This window comes from Gouania willdenowi, unplaced genomic scaffold (genome assembly GCF_900634775.1).
Source record: "Gouania willdenowi unplaced genomic scaffold, fGouWil2.1 scaffold_68_arrow_ctg1, whole genome shotgun sequence".
NCBI classification, from domain to species: Eukaryota; Metazoa; Chordata; class Actinopteri; order Blenniiformes; family Gobiesocidae; genus Gouania; species Gouania willdenowi.
Genome location: NW_021145233.1, coordinates 1 through 16092, shown reverse-complemented (window position 1 = coordinate 16092; position 16092 = coordinate 1). Strand labels below are relative to the sequence as shown.

At 38.4% G+C, this 16092-nt stretch overlaps 1 protein-coding gene across 1 annotated transcript; it reads left to right on the top strand.

The window, feature by feature from the left end:
- Positions 1 to 3690: 3690 nt before the first annotated feature.
- On the top strand, positions 3691 to 6246 carry LOC114460792 (transcription factor 7-like). Its single transcript, XM_028442677.1, has 7 exons — positions 3691 to 3814; positions 4828 to 4975; positions 5069 to 5371; positions 5472 to 5530; positions 5644 to 5794; positions 5891 to 5998; positions 6097 to 6246. Exons 2-7 carry the CDS (start codon positions 4844 to 4846, stop codon positions 6151 to 6153), a joined length of 810 nt encoding a protein of 269 aa, XP_028298478.1. The 5' UTR covers positions 3691 to 3814; positions 4828 to 4843; the 3' UTR covers positions 6154 to 6246.
- Positions 6247 to 16092: the final 9846 nt, after the last annotated feature.

Here is a 16092-nt window from a genome sequence, read left to right as displayed (position 1 = left end):
CAACATATATAGTTTTGACATAATTTTTTCTTCTTCAATATTAAATAAATATCTCACTTGGACTTCCAGACAGTTGTTATTCAGTAGTCCTGTTTATTTACATGAACAGACGCTGTTTGTTGTGGGGAGTTTGTATAAATCAACCTATTTACAAGCACTGACTGAATACTGAAAGTATCAGATCTCAGTTTAAATGTCTGTGCACTCACGTGTGTGCTAAACCACTAGCAAAACAACCTTCTTCAACCCAATTCTTATAAAATCAGCATCACTACTATAGCGCTGCACTTTCATTATTATTTCATTTCCTGATGTATAGTTAATAATTTTTACCTCTTTCCTCACGTGGCTTTTTTTCCTTGACTCTGCGCGTTGCTGAGCAACAATGTAAACAACGCAGCTTACGTGCCGTTCTCAGGTTGCTTCCGTGTCTTCTTCGTTGGTGTTTTATAGCGGTTGGTTCCACATTCAGGAAGTGACAGCGGGGCATTACTGGTCGGTGGCTGCATAGTAATGTGTACACATTAGGGTGACAGCAGTGGTTGCAAGGCTTTGTTGTCACATGTCATTTGTTATTTCAAAATAAAGGCCTGTCTTAAAGATGATGATGTTTATCGATGTTTTCATTGTGCATCGATGTAATTGGATCGTTCATTAATTAATTGATGTGTCGATGTGGATCAATGTATTGTTACACCACTACCTGTGGCACGCATATAACCTACTCAAAGAGTAAACAAATGTAAACAAAGAGGGGGCGGGCTTACATCGTGCTATGGTAACCCACAAGGACGGAACGCAAAAAAGTCTGAAAAAACTGGTGAAAAAAATAATAATAATAATAAACTGATGTAAAAAAATAAATTAAATTTGAATTTGCAAAATAAAAATTGTTTTTACCTACAAATTTAATAAATCAATTAAATCGATTTTTTTTGCCCAGCCCTAGTAGAAGTGTGTCATGGAAACAATGATCTTCTCCTTGAAGAATGTTTAAGGCAACTGTAAGTGGCTGGTTAATCTAAAACTAAAGCTTTATTTCGTGTATCAGTATTTAACTTTATGAAATACTAATTACATCTGTTGTCTGTATTTATCTTTGTGAGTTTGAATCCTAGAAAGCTGAGGCTGTAGAGCATGCTCTCCTCCACACCATCCAGAACCCTGGCTGGACTAACAGAATCAACTATGTAAGTCTATACTCTGCAGACATGTTGACACAGCAACCTGTGAAAGTGTTTTATCAGCTGATTAAAAGTTTCATGTGTTTGGTTTTAGAGAAACAAGAAGAAACGAAGTCAGGCCAAAGTTGTTTGTGCTGAGAAAACAAAATGATCATCCCAGAGAAACAAGAGGAAACGAACAGATGATGTCACTTAATCTCAGAGTCAAACCAACCAATGACATTACACACACATCATCAGCACCAACAACAACCTGGACTTCCTCTGGAATCTGTTACTTCCTCTTCTCTTTTCTCTTAAATGAATAAAAATGTGTGAATAAAATGTGAAGCATGTTTTTATGTGAAATAATACAAAACTGAACATAAAGAATAATCACACTGTTATAACAGTCTAAAGGAAACATTTTAACCAACTTACAAATAAATGAAAAAGTGCAGTAAAGAGTAAAAGATAAGTAGTATGTAAAAATCCACTTTTAATATTAGTTTTTAAAATAAAATGTCTGCAGTGAGAGATGGAAAGAGAGAAGTTACAATAACACCTAAAGGTTTTTTTTATGTTTTTTCTCTACATCCCACTGAAAATGTGACTGTGACCCAATGTTTGGGTCCCGATCACAAGTTTAGAACTTCTGTTGTCATAGAAACGTACAATATAGAAGAATGTGTTCAGCAGCTTCATCCATCAACTGGTTGCCTTGACACAAAGCCATCACACTTCTTTAAACCTGTTTTAAAGTCAGTTGTGACTGATTGTGTCAGATAATGAACTGCTACCTCTATACTGGATAAGACCAATCACCAACCTTCCTTTCATGGCCAAGATCATTGAGAAGCTGGTCTTCAACCAACTGAATTAATAACCTTCAACATTAGTATCTGATACATTTCTGTCAGGCTTTGGTTCTGATCACAGCACAGAAACAGCTCTGATCAAAGTGATCAATAAGGTTGAACACTGATTCAGGAAGAGTTTCTGTTCTCATTTGATAGGATCTAAGTGCTGCATTTCACACTGTGAACCACAACATTTTTTCTCAGAGATTTCAAACGTGGGTTGGACTAAATGGACAATGGTTTAAGTCCTACTCTGAGGAGAGAAGTTATTTTGGAAGCATTGTAAACTTTGTAGAGTTGTGTCCTAATGGTGGAGTGTTATTGGTTTAGAACGCTGGGCTTGTAATTGGAGGGTCGCTGGTTCAAATCTCGCCCGGGCAGTCGCTGTGGGATGTTGAGCAAGTCCCTTAACCCCATTCACTGCTCCTCAGGGATGGGTTAAATGCAGATAATAGATTTGTATATGTGTAAAAATATATATGCCAATAAATAAAAGCAAAAGCCCTGATTTAATCTTTAATCTTTGAATGTGACCAATTAATGGACCCCTTCTGTTCTGGTCTAAAAGCTAAAGACAAGTAAAAATATCCTAAAATATTATGTTATATTGTGCCGTGCATTTAATTTAAATTATATAATTTTTTTTTTTTTTTTTTTCACTTTGTCTGCACATGCTGTCGAAGGTTAACACTACAAGAAGTGCAATCTTTTAACAGCAATGCATATTTTAATATTGCAATTAAATAAATTTATTTATTTCATTGCATAATTGTGACCATCACCAGCCCTCCCTAGGGAAGGGTAAATACTTTATTAAAGGGAGGATGTAAAAGAGAGAGGGCAGTGTTACACCAAGGTGAGGGGGTGGAGGGGAGTGGGGAAGTTAACAGGGAAGAGGGATACAAGATAGGAAATGGAATGGGTGGGGAGTAGTCGTTTCAAGTGATGCGATGTGAAATTGTGGTTGTGTATATTGTGCTTATTGTTGTGTTATCAAGCCAGTTTGGTGACCAGTGTGCGGTTTAGGAATAATGGTGGTGGCTGTGAACAGAGGAAGAAGTGAGTGGAAATTCCATAAAACAGGTATTTGGGAACAACGTGTCTAAGGTTGAGCCCAGTATGAGTGTTATCCCACAGCCCAAGGCCAGTGCATCCATGACAAATGTATTTCCAAGAACCGCCACTGCAAAACCCACGAGCCGCCCCCGGGCCCGAAGAAGCAGTCAGGCCAGCAGCAAGAGCGGGCAATCTAGGGGCCCCCGGCGACCACCCCACGGCCAAGCAGCCCCCCGAACGCCCCCAAGATCCCAAGCCGAGAGGCAGCCATCGCCCCCCCCATACACACCCGAGAAAGCCCCAAGGAGCCAAGGACCCAGCGCACCACGCCACCGATCCAACCCCCAGACCCCCACCCCATCCCACCCCATCATTTATTTATTTTTATTTTACTTTAGTTTGGACTATTTTTTTTTCTAACTGTAAATGATAATATTTTAGTGCAGGCACTGCATGTAGATGAGATGAGGCTACTGAGTCACCTGAAATTATCGCTATAGAAACCAAGTGTTCCATATTTCTGTGTTCCATAGCAACCTGCACAAACAAACCAACTTGGCTTTGAAGTGCAGCTAACTTTCATCTTCAGCATAGAAAACCTTCATTCTTCAGTTTTTGAGCTTTCATCAACAAGGAATTCTCCTCAGAAGTCTCCATCGCTCTTTGATACTAAAAATACTTTGGGTTTTTAAGTATCATCAGCAACAGTTCAAAAACTTTTTAAATCAACTCAAAGTAAGTGATTAGAAAGTTTCCAGACTTTTGTCTATGTTATTATTGAGCTTTGGTTAGTCTGAATTATTACACTTAATGTTTATTAATGTTTTATTTGTATCATGTTTACTGGGAAGAGACACAAAATATGAGCCAAAAAGAAAAGTTAGAGGCAGCATGTCCCTGTTAGACATGATGGACCAAATACAGCTGTTAAACTTCTCGGAATTCATTACTTTTCTACACCCAACCGATAACAAGTAAATTATGATTTTTTGTTTTAAAATGATCAACAGACATTTTGAAACTACACAAAATTAAATGAAACAATAATCAAGTGCATCAGATCATAGCCGACCAATCAGATTTAACATAATGCACCACGCCAAAACAGCATTAAATGGAGGTTATTTTCTCAGAGCACTCAATAGTTACTATTTAATATATTGTTTTTATTATATCTAATTTTTTAATGATTATTATTTTTTTTCATGTTTTAATTCCTGATTAAGAGGACACAGATCCACTTCACCTACAGTTAGTCTGTACACTAGGATATCTGCACTGAATAAAAGCTCTGCATCTAAAGACACAGTTCTCATTGGTAACTCAACATACTTGGTCGTTCATTACATCATTTTTAAATGACTGAAGTCTGAACTTAAACGTATCTGCAGATAGAACGAGAATGACGATCCTTTGCTGTGGAGTTTAGTTCATTTTATTATTGCTTGGAAAAAAGACATGTGACAGGGAGACAAACATTTGGTCACTGAAACATCAACACATTCATCTTTACAGAGTCAGTGTTAGAAGCTAGCTTAGCAAAGAGCACAGACTGTCCTGTGAAGTTGTTTGAATACATCGAAATTGCAAGAATTGATCTTTATTATCCAGATAAGATGCTATAGATAAAAGTGGAGTATGGTCACAAGTGTGTCTGCAGTGTGAGTTTAGTTGAAGGTCTATGTAAGGTGTTTGTTCCCGTACGTGAGCCTCAGCAGGTTATTTATTTCCTTTGCTTTGTTTCACAGGAGCCCAAAAATCATCATGTTGTGGATTGGAGGGGGACTAGACTGTAAGAGTTTCCATCCTTGGGGTTCTGAGGAGGGCCTCCAGGAGGCCACCAACCCCCCACATCCATCTCTTTCTCCTGATGTTCAACAGCAGAATTCAACTGATGTAAGACATCACCTAAACAATGCTTACATCATTTTACCCTTTGTTCCTAATACATGTCATTGATCTGATCACCAAACCTGTTTCCTCCCTTAGACTCTGGACGATGTTTTGTGTGTGATTGAGGAGATGTGGGCCCGGGAAAAGCAGGAGGACGAGTACAGAGCCCAACAAAATGGAGGCCAGTATGGGGGCCAACAGAATCCTTGCCTTGTAGCGTTCAATGATGGCGGGCACAGAGCCCAAACCATCGAGGAACACACAAACCTAATCACCTCGCTGAAACAAGATTACTGGCCCTCACCAAATCTTGGCCCCTTAACCTTCCCCCCTACCCCCAGTGTGGCAAAATATGTTAACAACCTTTACCCCCCGGCTAATACTTCACCTGCTACGACAGTAAGATCTTTGTTTAACACACATTTTCATGTATTTCTGTTGATCTTTGTATTGATACCATGACGGGGTGTCTAATAATTGATTGTTTTTATGTCTCCAGTATCATGAAACTCCAGTGTACGCTGCAGGGTGGACTACAGCTCCCACTTTTGGAGGACAGTATGTAGAGCCAACAAACAGACGAGATCAATCGCAGACATTTGATCTGGTTTTTCTTGTGACTGACTCTTGACCGTGCTCTTACACTGTGTATTTGTGATTTGTTCCTTCAGAAAGACAAAGAAGATTCAGAAGGAGAAGGAGGCAGAGGGGCTGGTCATCAAAAACGCCTTCACGCTCTTCATTAAAGAGAAAAGGGAGAATGTGGAAAAGGAGCTGGGCGTGATTACGAGCACTGAGGTGAACAAACTTCTTGCTGAACGGGTAAGTTAGTTTGTTCCTCCAAGAATCATCTGTGATCTTTAAACTCTGGTCTTCAGTGTGTGTGTGACTAACACTTTTCTTGTTGTCCATCCACAGTGGAATTTGTTGGCACCAGATCAAAGAGAAAAATATATTGCTGAAGCGACAGTGGATGCTATCCTCTACGCCATGAAGAACCCCAGCCGCAGTCACAAAATCAACTATGTAAGTCTCCTTGTGCAGACATGTTGCCACAGCAACCTTAAAGGTGATGGTGAAAGTGTTTTATCAGATGACTAATAGTTCTATGTGTTTTATTTTAGAGAAACAAGAGGAAACAAAGTCGGGCCAAAGGTGTTCATGCTAAAAAAACTAAATAATCACCCCAGCATCCATCGGACAGGAATCAGGAAACATGGAGACCACCCAACAACCCTATAATAAGCATCAGCAGCAGCACCAACAGCACTAACCTGGACTTCCTCTCTCTCTTTTGTAAAAAAAATATCAAATTAATATTTATGCTTTCAAAAAAAATAAAAATACAAACGTGAACTCACACATAGACCACCTGTTTATACAAATGTATATCTACCCTAAATTATTGGAATGTGGCCAATACAGAGGTGCTGGAAAATATGGTACACAGCGGCAAAAGTCAGCAATGATGAGAAATTGTGTCTTACCATTGCTGTTTCTTATCAAAAGTTGCTCCAATGTGCATAAAATTCCATATTCTGATGAATCCAAATTGTGTGGTCAGATAGATACCACCATTACTGACATCCAGGCATTTCTCAGTCGAGAAATTCCTCCAATTCTCCTTCATCCAGCTCTGATTGGCTAAAACCCACTCCCGTAGTGTTTGATATCACTCATTTCTACAGGTTCTGAGCTTTCAATGCTGTGTCAAGCATTCTGATTGGTCAAAGCATTGCTGAACTAGACTCATGCATAATTACATCATAGAGTGGAACCAAAAATAGCATTACGCATGGCACAGCACAAACACGGATAAAAATGTACATGTATTTATTTCTATTGGTCAAAAATAAAACTAATTGGAATTAATTTGACTGACATATTACAGTTACACACTTGTCCCCAAACTTGGCACAGTTGTTTTTACAAAAACATGTGAATCTTTGCCCTATCATCACCAGGCTTTTTAGCCTCCAAGTAACATAAAATTGTATCACTAGTTAACTAGAGACATTAGGAAGTAAGTAGTTTATTTATAAAGCGCTTTTTGCAGATAAAATCACAAAGTGCTGTACAGAGTTGTGGTAAAAGTACAAGTGCAACACAATAGAATAATAAAACAAGAGTGCATAAATATCATAAGAACAGCAACATTAAAGGATAAATAAAAATTAAAATCCAGTTAACTAAAAGCTTTACTGTAAAGTGTAGTCTTCAGCAGTTTTTTAAAGTGACCACACAGTTGAGCTCCCTGAGAGACTGGTGCAGGTTATTCCAGAGTCTGGGAGCTACAGCCTGGAACGCCAGGTCTCCTCTGGTTTTAAATGTAGTTTTTGGGGTCTTTAGGAGACCCTGACCTGAAGACCGAAGGCATCGCCCTGATGAGTAGGGGCACAACAAGTCCCAGATATATTTAGGGGCCTGACCATGTAATGCTCGGAACGTGAGAACTAGTATTTTATATTCTATGCGAAACTTCACTGGAAGCCAGTGCAGAGTAGCAAGAATGGGGGTGATGTGGGATGTTCTAGAAGCACCAGTTAAAAGTCTGGCAGCAGCTTCTGAACGATCTGGAGTCTGTTTAGGGTCGACTTATTAAAACAAGTAAAAACAGAATTACAGTAGTCAATACGAGATGATATAAATGCGTGTATGACCAGTTCCAGATCTGATTTTGATAATAGATGCCTCACTTTAGAGATATTTCTCAGGTGGTAAAAACAGTTTTTAGTCAATTGACGACAATGTCCCTCCAAAGACATGGACTGATCAAAAACAACCCCAAGGTTTCTGAGGCTGGTTTTAACAGATGAGCCCAGATCACCAAGAGAGTTTTTAATTAGAGGATGTTTTTATCAGGAGCAATGATCAGAGTTTCTGCTTTGTTTGAATTTATCTGGAGATAATTTGATGACAACCAGTTTTTGATACAGGATATACAGTCTAAGATCTCGGATAAAAAGTGAAACTCTGAGTCATTAAAGGAGCAGTACAACTGGATATCGTCAGCATAAAAATGATAAGACACATTTTTAAAACCACGGATCAACCGACCAAGAGGCATCAGATACAATAAAAACTAAACAGGCCCCAGAACAGAGCCCTGGGCTACTCCACATGACAGGTTGGACATATTAGACATAACATCATTAATAGCAACATTAAAGGTTCTTCCATTAATGTATGAGATAAAACACTGGAGAACAGTACCAGAAAACCCATCTCAGATTTGAGTGGATCAACCAGTATACTGTGATCTACAGTATCAAAGGCAGCTGTCAGATCAAGTAAAACTGTGTAACGACCAGTCAGCAGCCATCATCACGTCACTAGAAACTTTCAGAAGAGCAATTTCAGTGGAGTGGATTGATCTAAAACCAGATTGAGATGAGTGAAGTTTAATTATTAATAACAGTAAACAGTTTAAGCAGCTTTCATTCACTGTTTATCACTGTTGAACATATCAATAGTACCATCTGATGGATATCCACATTCTAGAAGTGATGCTGATTGGCCCCAAACACAGTCAATACAGGGTCACAATTTATTTTATTTTTTATTTTATTTATTCAGTTCATTTCCGACATGGTTGCATTCACAGAAATTCATTTGACATTCAGAGCAAAATCACATCATTGTTTTTTTTTTTTTTTTTTTTTTTGTCCTTTTTTTTGTCCTTTTTCATGCCGGAAAGGGCGACGGAAAAAAGCATTATGCTTATCCAGATCCGTCCCCTAATTTGAACACAGATAATTTTACATCCAACCTCGTTTCTTCCCTTTTTTTTTTTTTTTTTTTTTTTGTCCCTTTTTTTTGTGATGTGTTCTCGTCTGCAGTCATTGTTCCTGTTGTTACTCCTCTTCACTGTCTCTTTCCTCCGTATTTCCTCAGGCTTTCTTTTCCAGTCGTTGTTTACGTTCCTCCAACTCTCCAAACGTAAAGTTCTTCTTCTTTCGGAGTACCTTCATATCCTCTGAGAGTCGCCTCAGCTTACGATCCATCTGGAAGGCACATGCACATACACATACCCCCATCATTAGCAGGCCAAAGATCATGACTCCTAGCAGATAGATGTCCTCCACATCTTCAACTGTCAGCAGGGAGAGACAGAGCATCTGGCTTCTCCCTCGTGCATCCATGACATATCCACCAATTGCCTCGTTGAGAAGATTTTGTCAATGGCGCTCAATGACCAGTTAATGAGTTCCATGTCGTCGCTGTAGCGTTCAATGAAGAGTTGACTTGAGATCTGTATGTGTGTAAAAATGTACTCCTCGTTTTGTCCTTAAATTGTTTCAGATTATCTGACTGTTGTGTCTCTTTGTCAAGGCTGTTCCAGAGGTTCATGGCTCTATGCACAGTACTATGTTTGCCAACGTTTGATATGACCCTGTCTGGTCTAAACACATTATTATGTCTGAATTCATAGGGATTTTGATTGTATGTGAAACGTTTTTGTATTTGATGTGGTAGTTTTTTTGATGAAGCCCTAAATGCGTGTATTTGTGTGTTGTATTGTATTATTTCTTGCAGTTTTAGGTATTTTGACTTCTCAAATAAATCGTTTGTGTGTGTGTTGTGTGGTACTTTATGTAAAATTCTTATAGCTTTTTTTTGTTGTTTAAATAATGGTTCAAGATACGTTTTGTAGTTATTACCCCATATTTCGGAGCAGTAATTTAAGTGCGATGCTATGAGTGAAGAATAGATTGTTTTAAGTGATTTGGTATGTAGGATTTGTTGAAGCTTCCATAGGATGTAACTGCTTTTGGCAACTTTGTTTTTAACTATTTGTATATGTTTTTTCCAGGTCAGCTTGTCGTCCATCCACACTCCTAGTACCCTATATTCTTTTACTTGTTCTATTATTTCCATGTTTAGTTTCAGTCTTATATCTACCGTTTTATTTCTCTTTCCAATGAGAGACAATGAGTCTGTGTATCTGGTTTAGTTAGTGTTCAATGACGTGTGAAAGTCAAAGTGAGTCAGGTCACACAGAGAGGAGAGGGTGAACAATTAACCACCTGCACCTGTGCTGCCTTCACTCAACCTGGGATTTTCTGCCTCCTGCTAATGGTTGAATATATTCTACTGTAAAGAGGAGACTTTGATAAAGAAGTGTTTTAGATCAAACTAGTTCAACTCTTTCTGATCAATCTAAGCACTCTTCTAACCTGGATATCAGGGATCATATGTTAGGGTTTCCTATAGAGACTCTATTTTCCCACACTCTCCTGGGGAAAGTGAATGCACCTCATAATGAAATGCAGAGCAGCTGATGGAGAAGCTGTGAGATGTTACAGAAGCTGAGCTAACATGCTAATGAACCCTTGTACACTCCTTTAATATTGTAGTTACTGGTATTCTCATTGTATTATTATTATTAATTAATTTCCCTTCAGGGATCAATATCATTTTTATTTTATGCTTTTATCTTAGTATTGCTGTTATTATTATTATTAATCCTATATTAGTGAAGAACGACACATACCACTGCGTCTGTTTGAATCTGCAAGAAACGATGTGACAAGTCATTGTTGCCAGATTGGGCTGTTTTTCTGTCAATACATTTGAGGGTTTTTAAACAGAATATATATCTGGCAACACTGCTGGTTGTGCTAATCCTACATTTCCCATGAACACTATGTTGTGACATGTCATGCAACAGTTGGCTTTATTTAAAGTACTGTGACATTTGGCAAAAGGAGAATTAAAAGACAAGTAATTCTGCATTGCATATAATATCAAATAAAACTCTACCACCACCTCCTGGCTCTTTATAGATACTGCACTTACAAGATTTTTAACTGATAATATGAACTGCTTTGCTAAAATTATTGATTCTTAAACTATAATTGCTTCACATACTAAAAGACTTGCTAAACGCTGACGCAGCATTTGATTCTAAGCTCATTTATAACAATATGTCCCACTTGTCATTACAAGGTCATTTATTAACTGCAACAAGCAGGAACTCCTTTAATGGAAACAGAAACCACCTAGTCATATCCTGAACACATGAATGACAAATGCAATAATGACAAGAGAAAACACAAGTGTGGAAAAGCCAAAGCACAGAATAATATATATATAAACGATTTTTAAATTTTATAGATAAAGGGATGCATCGAATATTAATACAAAAAGATGGAAAAATGGATAACTCTGAAATACAACTGACAGTGATTAAAGGTCCACTCTACACGGAAAAATGCATGAAAAAAATATTTGGAGCAAAGTATTATGTATGTATGGTGGAGGCTCATTTTGAAGAGAGAAGTTTGTCTTCAGGGCAGTGGAGGTTCTTTTATTATCTCTGTAAAAACAGGCAGATATTAGTCAGCTTGTATCAAATCCATTTCAACACTACTGTCAGTCAAAGTGCACTGCTAAACCCTCCTTACTTTTTGTGTTTTTTTACATTTCTTCTTCTTTCTGGTGGTTGGTTTGGCATCCACAGCTTCACTGTCCTGTTGTGTTTGGCACAAAAAAGTGAATTGTCCACTGACAATCCTCACTCTGGTATGTCAGGAATGTCAGAACGTTACAGGTGCACTGATGTTGTGAGACAAGTCCTTGTATCTTTTGTTGTTTTGTGAATGACTGGCACAGACTAACTCCACAAGCTGAGTCTCCTTCCTGGTTTTGTCCTGAAATAATGTTAAAAATTGAACTTTAATAACTTTTTCAAAGGGCTTTGTTTTGCTGTATTATAGCATGTTTCTTCAGTTAAATGATTGTCTTTAAGTTCCTATCATTTTTTCATTAATACTAGTATATGTATCATTCAGCGATTCATTGTTTTAGAATGTATAGCATGTCATTTCTATACTGACTTATAATGATATAATAATTTTTACAAACAATATATACATTTTAAATATAATCAAATCAAGTATAATATACATGCACACCCACATATATATGATTTTAATAATATGTAATTAAATATGTACTATGCATGTTTATTTATATATTTACAATTGAATAATTAATTCATATTATATTAACAATGTAATTATATTTAATACTTTAAAAACGTTCTGAAGTACAATTAGCAACGTATTAAATTAGTCAAAAATATCATATCAATTACATTTAATAATATGGAATTATTTTTAGTATCATTACTATCATATATTAAATTATAATGATCATATATAATTTCAGAAATTATTTCCATTATTTATTTTTTTCAGATTATTCAAATAATTTCCTTCTGGGATTAATATTTCTAATTCTGAAATGTAATGTAAAGGATTAGTGCTGTAAATAATCAAGCATGGGTTCCCAAAAAGTTTTCTTTTAATTTATCACTTTTGGCATTAGTGAAAATAGTATTTATTACTATGATTATTATTACTAGAGTTGCCAATATTCAATATTGAGCTATTTTGTTATGGATGTTAAAGGGCCCCTCACACTGGTTCTACACATTTTCTCTAAGTTGAATAAAATTACAAGTCTTTATGCTTTCAAATTGAAGTAAACCACACAGACACAAAACAAACAATATTGACTAAACAATGAAGGTGCACCTGAATGTAAAACAGTGCCTTGCGAAAGTATTCGGCCCCCTTGAACTTTTCGACCTTTTGCCACATTTCAGGCTTCAAACAAAGATATAAAACTGTAATTTTTTGTGAAGAATCAACAACAAGTGGGACACAATCATGAAGTGAAACTAAATTTATTGGATATTTCAAACATTTTTAACAAATTAAAAAACTGAAAAATTGGGCGTGCAAATTTATTCAGCCCCCTTAAGTTAATACTTTGTAGCCCCACCTTTTGCTGCGATAACTGCTATAAGTCGCTTGGGGTTTGTCTCTAGCAGTTTTGCACATTGAGAGACTGGAATATTCGCCCATTCCTCCTTGCAAAACAGCTGGAGCTCAGTGACGTTGGATGGACAGCGTTTGTGAACAGCAGTTTTCAGTTGTTTCCACAGATTCTCCATTGGATTCAGGTCTGGACTTTGACTTGGCCATTCTAACACCTGGATATGTTTATTTGTGAACCACTCCATTGTAGATTTTGCTTCATGTTTTGGATCATTGTCTTGTTGGAAGACAATTCTCCGTCCCAGTCTCAGGTCTTTTGCAGACTCCATCAGGTTTTCTTCCAGAATGGTCCTGTATTTGGCTCCATCCATCTTCCCATCAATTTTAACCATCTTCCCTGTCCCTGCTGAAGAAAAGCAGCCCAAACCATGATGCTGCCACCACCATGTTTGACAGTGGGGATGGTGTGTTCAGGGTGATGAGCTGTGTTGTGTTTACGCCAAACATAACGTTTTGCATTGTTGCCAAAAAGTTCGATTTTGGTTTCGTCCGACCAGAGCACCTTCTTCCACATGTTTGGTGTGTCTCCCAGGTGGCTTGTGGCAAACTTTAAATGACACTTTTTAGGGATATCTTTAAGAAATGGCTTTCTTCTTACCACTCTTCCATAAAGGCCAGAGTTGTGCAGTATACGACTGATTGTTGTCCTGTGGACAGAGTCTCCCACCTCAGCTGTATATTTCTGCAGTTCATCCAGAGTGGTCATGGGCCTCTTGGCAGCATCTCTGATCAGTTTTCTCCTTGTATGAGCTGAAAGTTTAGAGGGACGGCCGGGTCTTTGTAGATTTGCAGTGGTCTGATACTCCTTCCATTTCAATATTATCACTTGCACAGTGCTCCTTGGGATGTTTAAAGCTTGGGAAATCTTTTTGTATCCAAATCCGGCTTTAAACTTCTCCACAACAGTATCTCGGACCTGCCTGGTGTGTTCCTTGGTCTTCATGATGCTCTCTGCGCTTTAAACTGACCTCTGAGACTATCACAGAGCAGGTGCATTTATACGGAGACAGAATTACACACAGGTGGAATCTATTTATCATCATTAGTCATTTAGGTCAACATTGGATCATTCAGAGATCCTCACTGAACTTTTGGAGAGAGTTTGCTGCACTGAAAGTAAAGGGGCTGAATAATTTTGCACGCCCAATTTTCGATTTTTTATTTGTTAAAATTTTTTGAAATATCCAATAAATTTCGTTTCACTTCATGATTGTCTCACTTGTTGTTGATTCTTCACAGAAAATTACAGTTTTATATCTTTATGTTTGAAGGCTAAAATGTGGCAAAAGGTCAAAGTTCAAGGGGGGCGAATGCTTTCGCAAGGCACTGTATGTAGCGTGTCCATTTAAAAGGAATGAACTAGTTCTGTGGGTGGTCTATTTAAATGGGAACCAATGAACTTACCTTCTTTGCTTTAGGAGACAGCTGGAAGTCCGCCAGGCAAGACAGATGAGAGGGAGACACTTTCTCTATGGCACTTAGGGCTGTGCCCCTGAACCAGACGGGGTTCAGTGGAAGGAAGCTCTTCTTCTCCTGTAAAACACAGAGCAGACACTATTACTTACAGTTTGTCCTGTCAAAAACCATACAACAGCATCTTAAAGGAACATTTGAAGAATCACAAACCTGCTGATGAGCCATCCTGCGCTGGGGAGAACCTCTGGACTTTGGAGATTCTCCAGGAGGGCTCGTCTGCAATGATGAAAAGCATCAAATTGAATTAAAACAACAGGTAAACTGTCACTAGTCCTAAAGTGATCATTGTATGATGCCACATTTTACCTTGCCACCCAGACCGATGGTCCGCCACTGATGGGTATCAGGGCTGCGTGGAGCTGGGGAGCTCTCCCTCACAACCAGTTTAGGAGTGACTTTCCTAATTGGAGGTGATGTCTTGGGAGAGACCCAGGGTGTAGGAGGTGGTGTCTCCAGATGTTGGCTGGCAGTGGACCAGAACAACTGGACAAGTATGTGCATCCCCTTATCATCACTCAGATGGACCTGCAGAAATATTTTATTATCAATGTGTCAATGAGCATCTGGTGTTGACTCATTTAAAGTTAACAACTTTGTTTTTCTTAGATTTTGTACTCACACCATCCTTGCTCCACAGCGCCAAGTTGCTTAGAGGGAAGTGCTCTGTAGCACTGAAGTACGTAACACCTTGAAAAACAAAATAAAACATCATCATGGTACCAATATATTCATTTAGACTTATGAATTGTTATAATGCAGTTCATATATTTTTTCTTTTGATTTCTTAATGAATGGATGTAGATAATATTTTTCTCTTACCCAAACGAGCAGTCACACGGCGGTACTCTTGCCGAAGCAGGTTCTGGTGTTGGGGGTCAACAGCCAGGCGCGGAGGGAAGTCGACGACAAAAACCTGCACAAAATAAAATGTGATAAAATTACAATTACGCTATCATACAAAATCACACACATGTTCACTAAGTCAGAAGCTACAAGATATGAAAGAAAAGCTTACTTTAGACTTTGACCAGCGGTTGCTGCAAGTGGTGAGGAGGTTTTTAAAGTCCCCACCAGCCACGTCAACAGTGGTGCTGGTCAGCTTGTTGCCTGGGGCCATGACGCAGATTGTGTGAGGTGCGCGAGGAACTGTGGTGTGCAGAACCTCGGTGCGGATCTCTGAAGCAGAAGCCCCGCATGCCGACAGGAAACCAAAGCTCAGCTGAGACTCTGGCATCCAGACGTAGCCATCTACAATAGCACGTAGATGGGAGTTCCCGACAATCAGAACAGTCTGCAAAACAAATACCACAGCTTTAGCATTAAAATCACAAATAATTACAATATAAAGTACTCTTTGACAAAGTGAAAGATTCAATAATAGTAATACCTTCTTGCCAGGGAGCTCAGGCGGATTGGCCGACTTGAAGTGGCGCCCGGTTTAAGGGCGAAGTCAGCCATTCCAAGACCCTGTGGTGGTAACCAGTACCGTGGCCTGTTTACAAAAGACAGAGCAAAAGATAATTAAAAAGGGATTTCAGACGTATAGAGATAACATACAACTATCACTGTTTTCTACTAGTGACTGAAAATACTAGTTAAAAAAAGGCGATAGATTAAAAACAATTAGTTTAAGATATTTAATGATAAAAACCACCGGATACTTACGTGCATGAAAGGTTGCATGCGTGTCAACCGCTCTCCCAGAATGGTCCGGCTGGCAGGGACGAACCAACCTTTCTGTTGAAAATAAACATTAAATTCCACACTGTGAATGATGTGAAAACCCTGTGGGTTGCT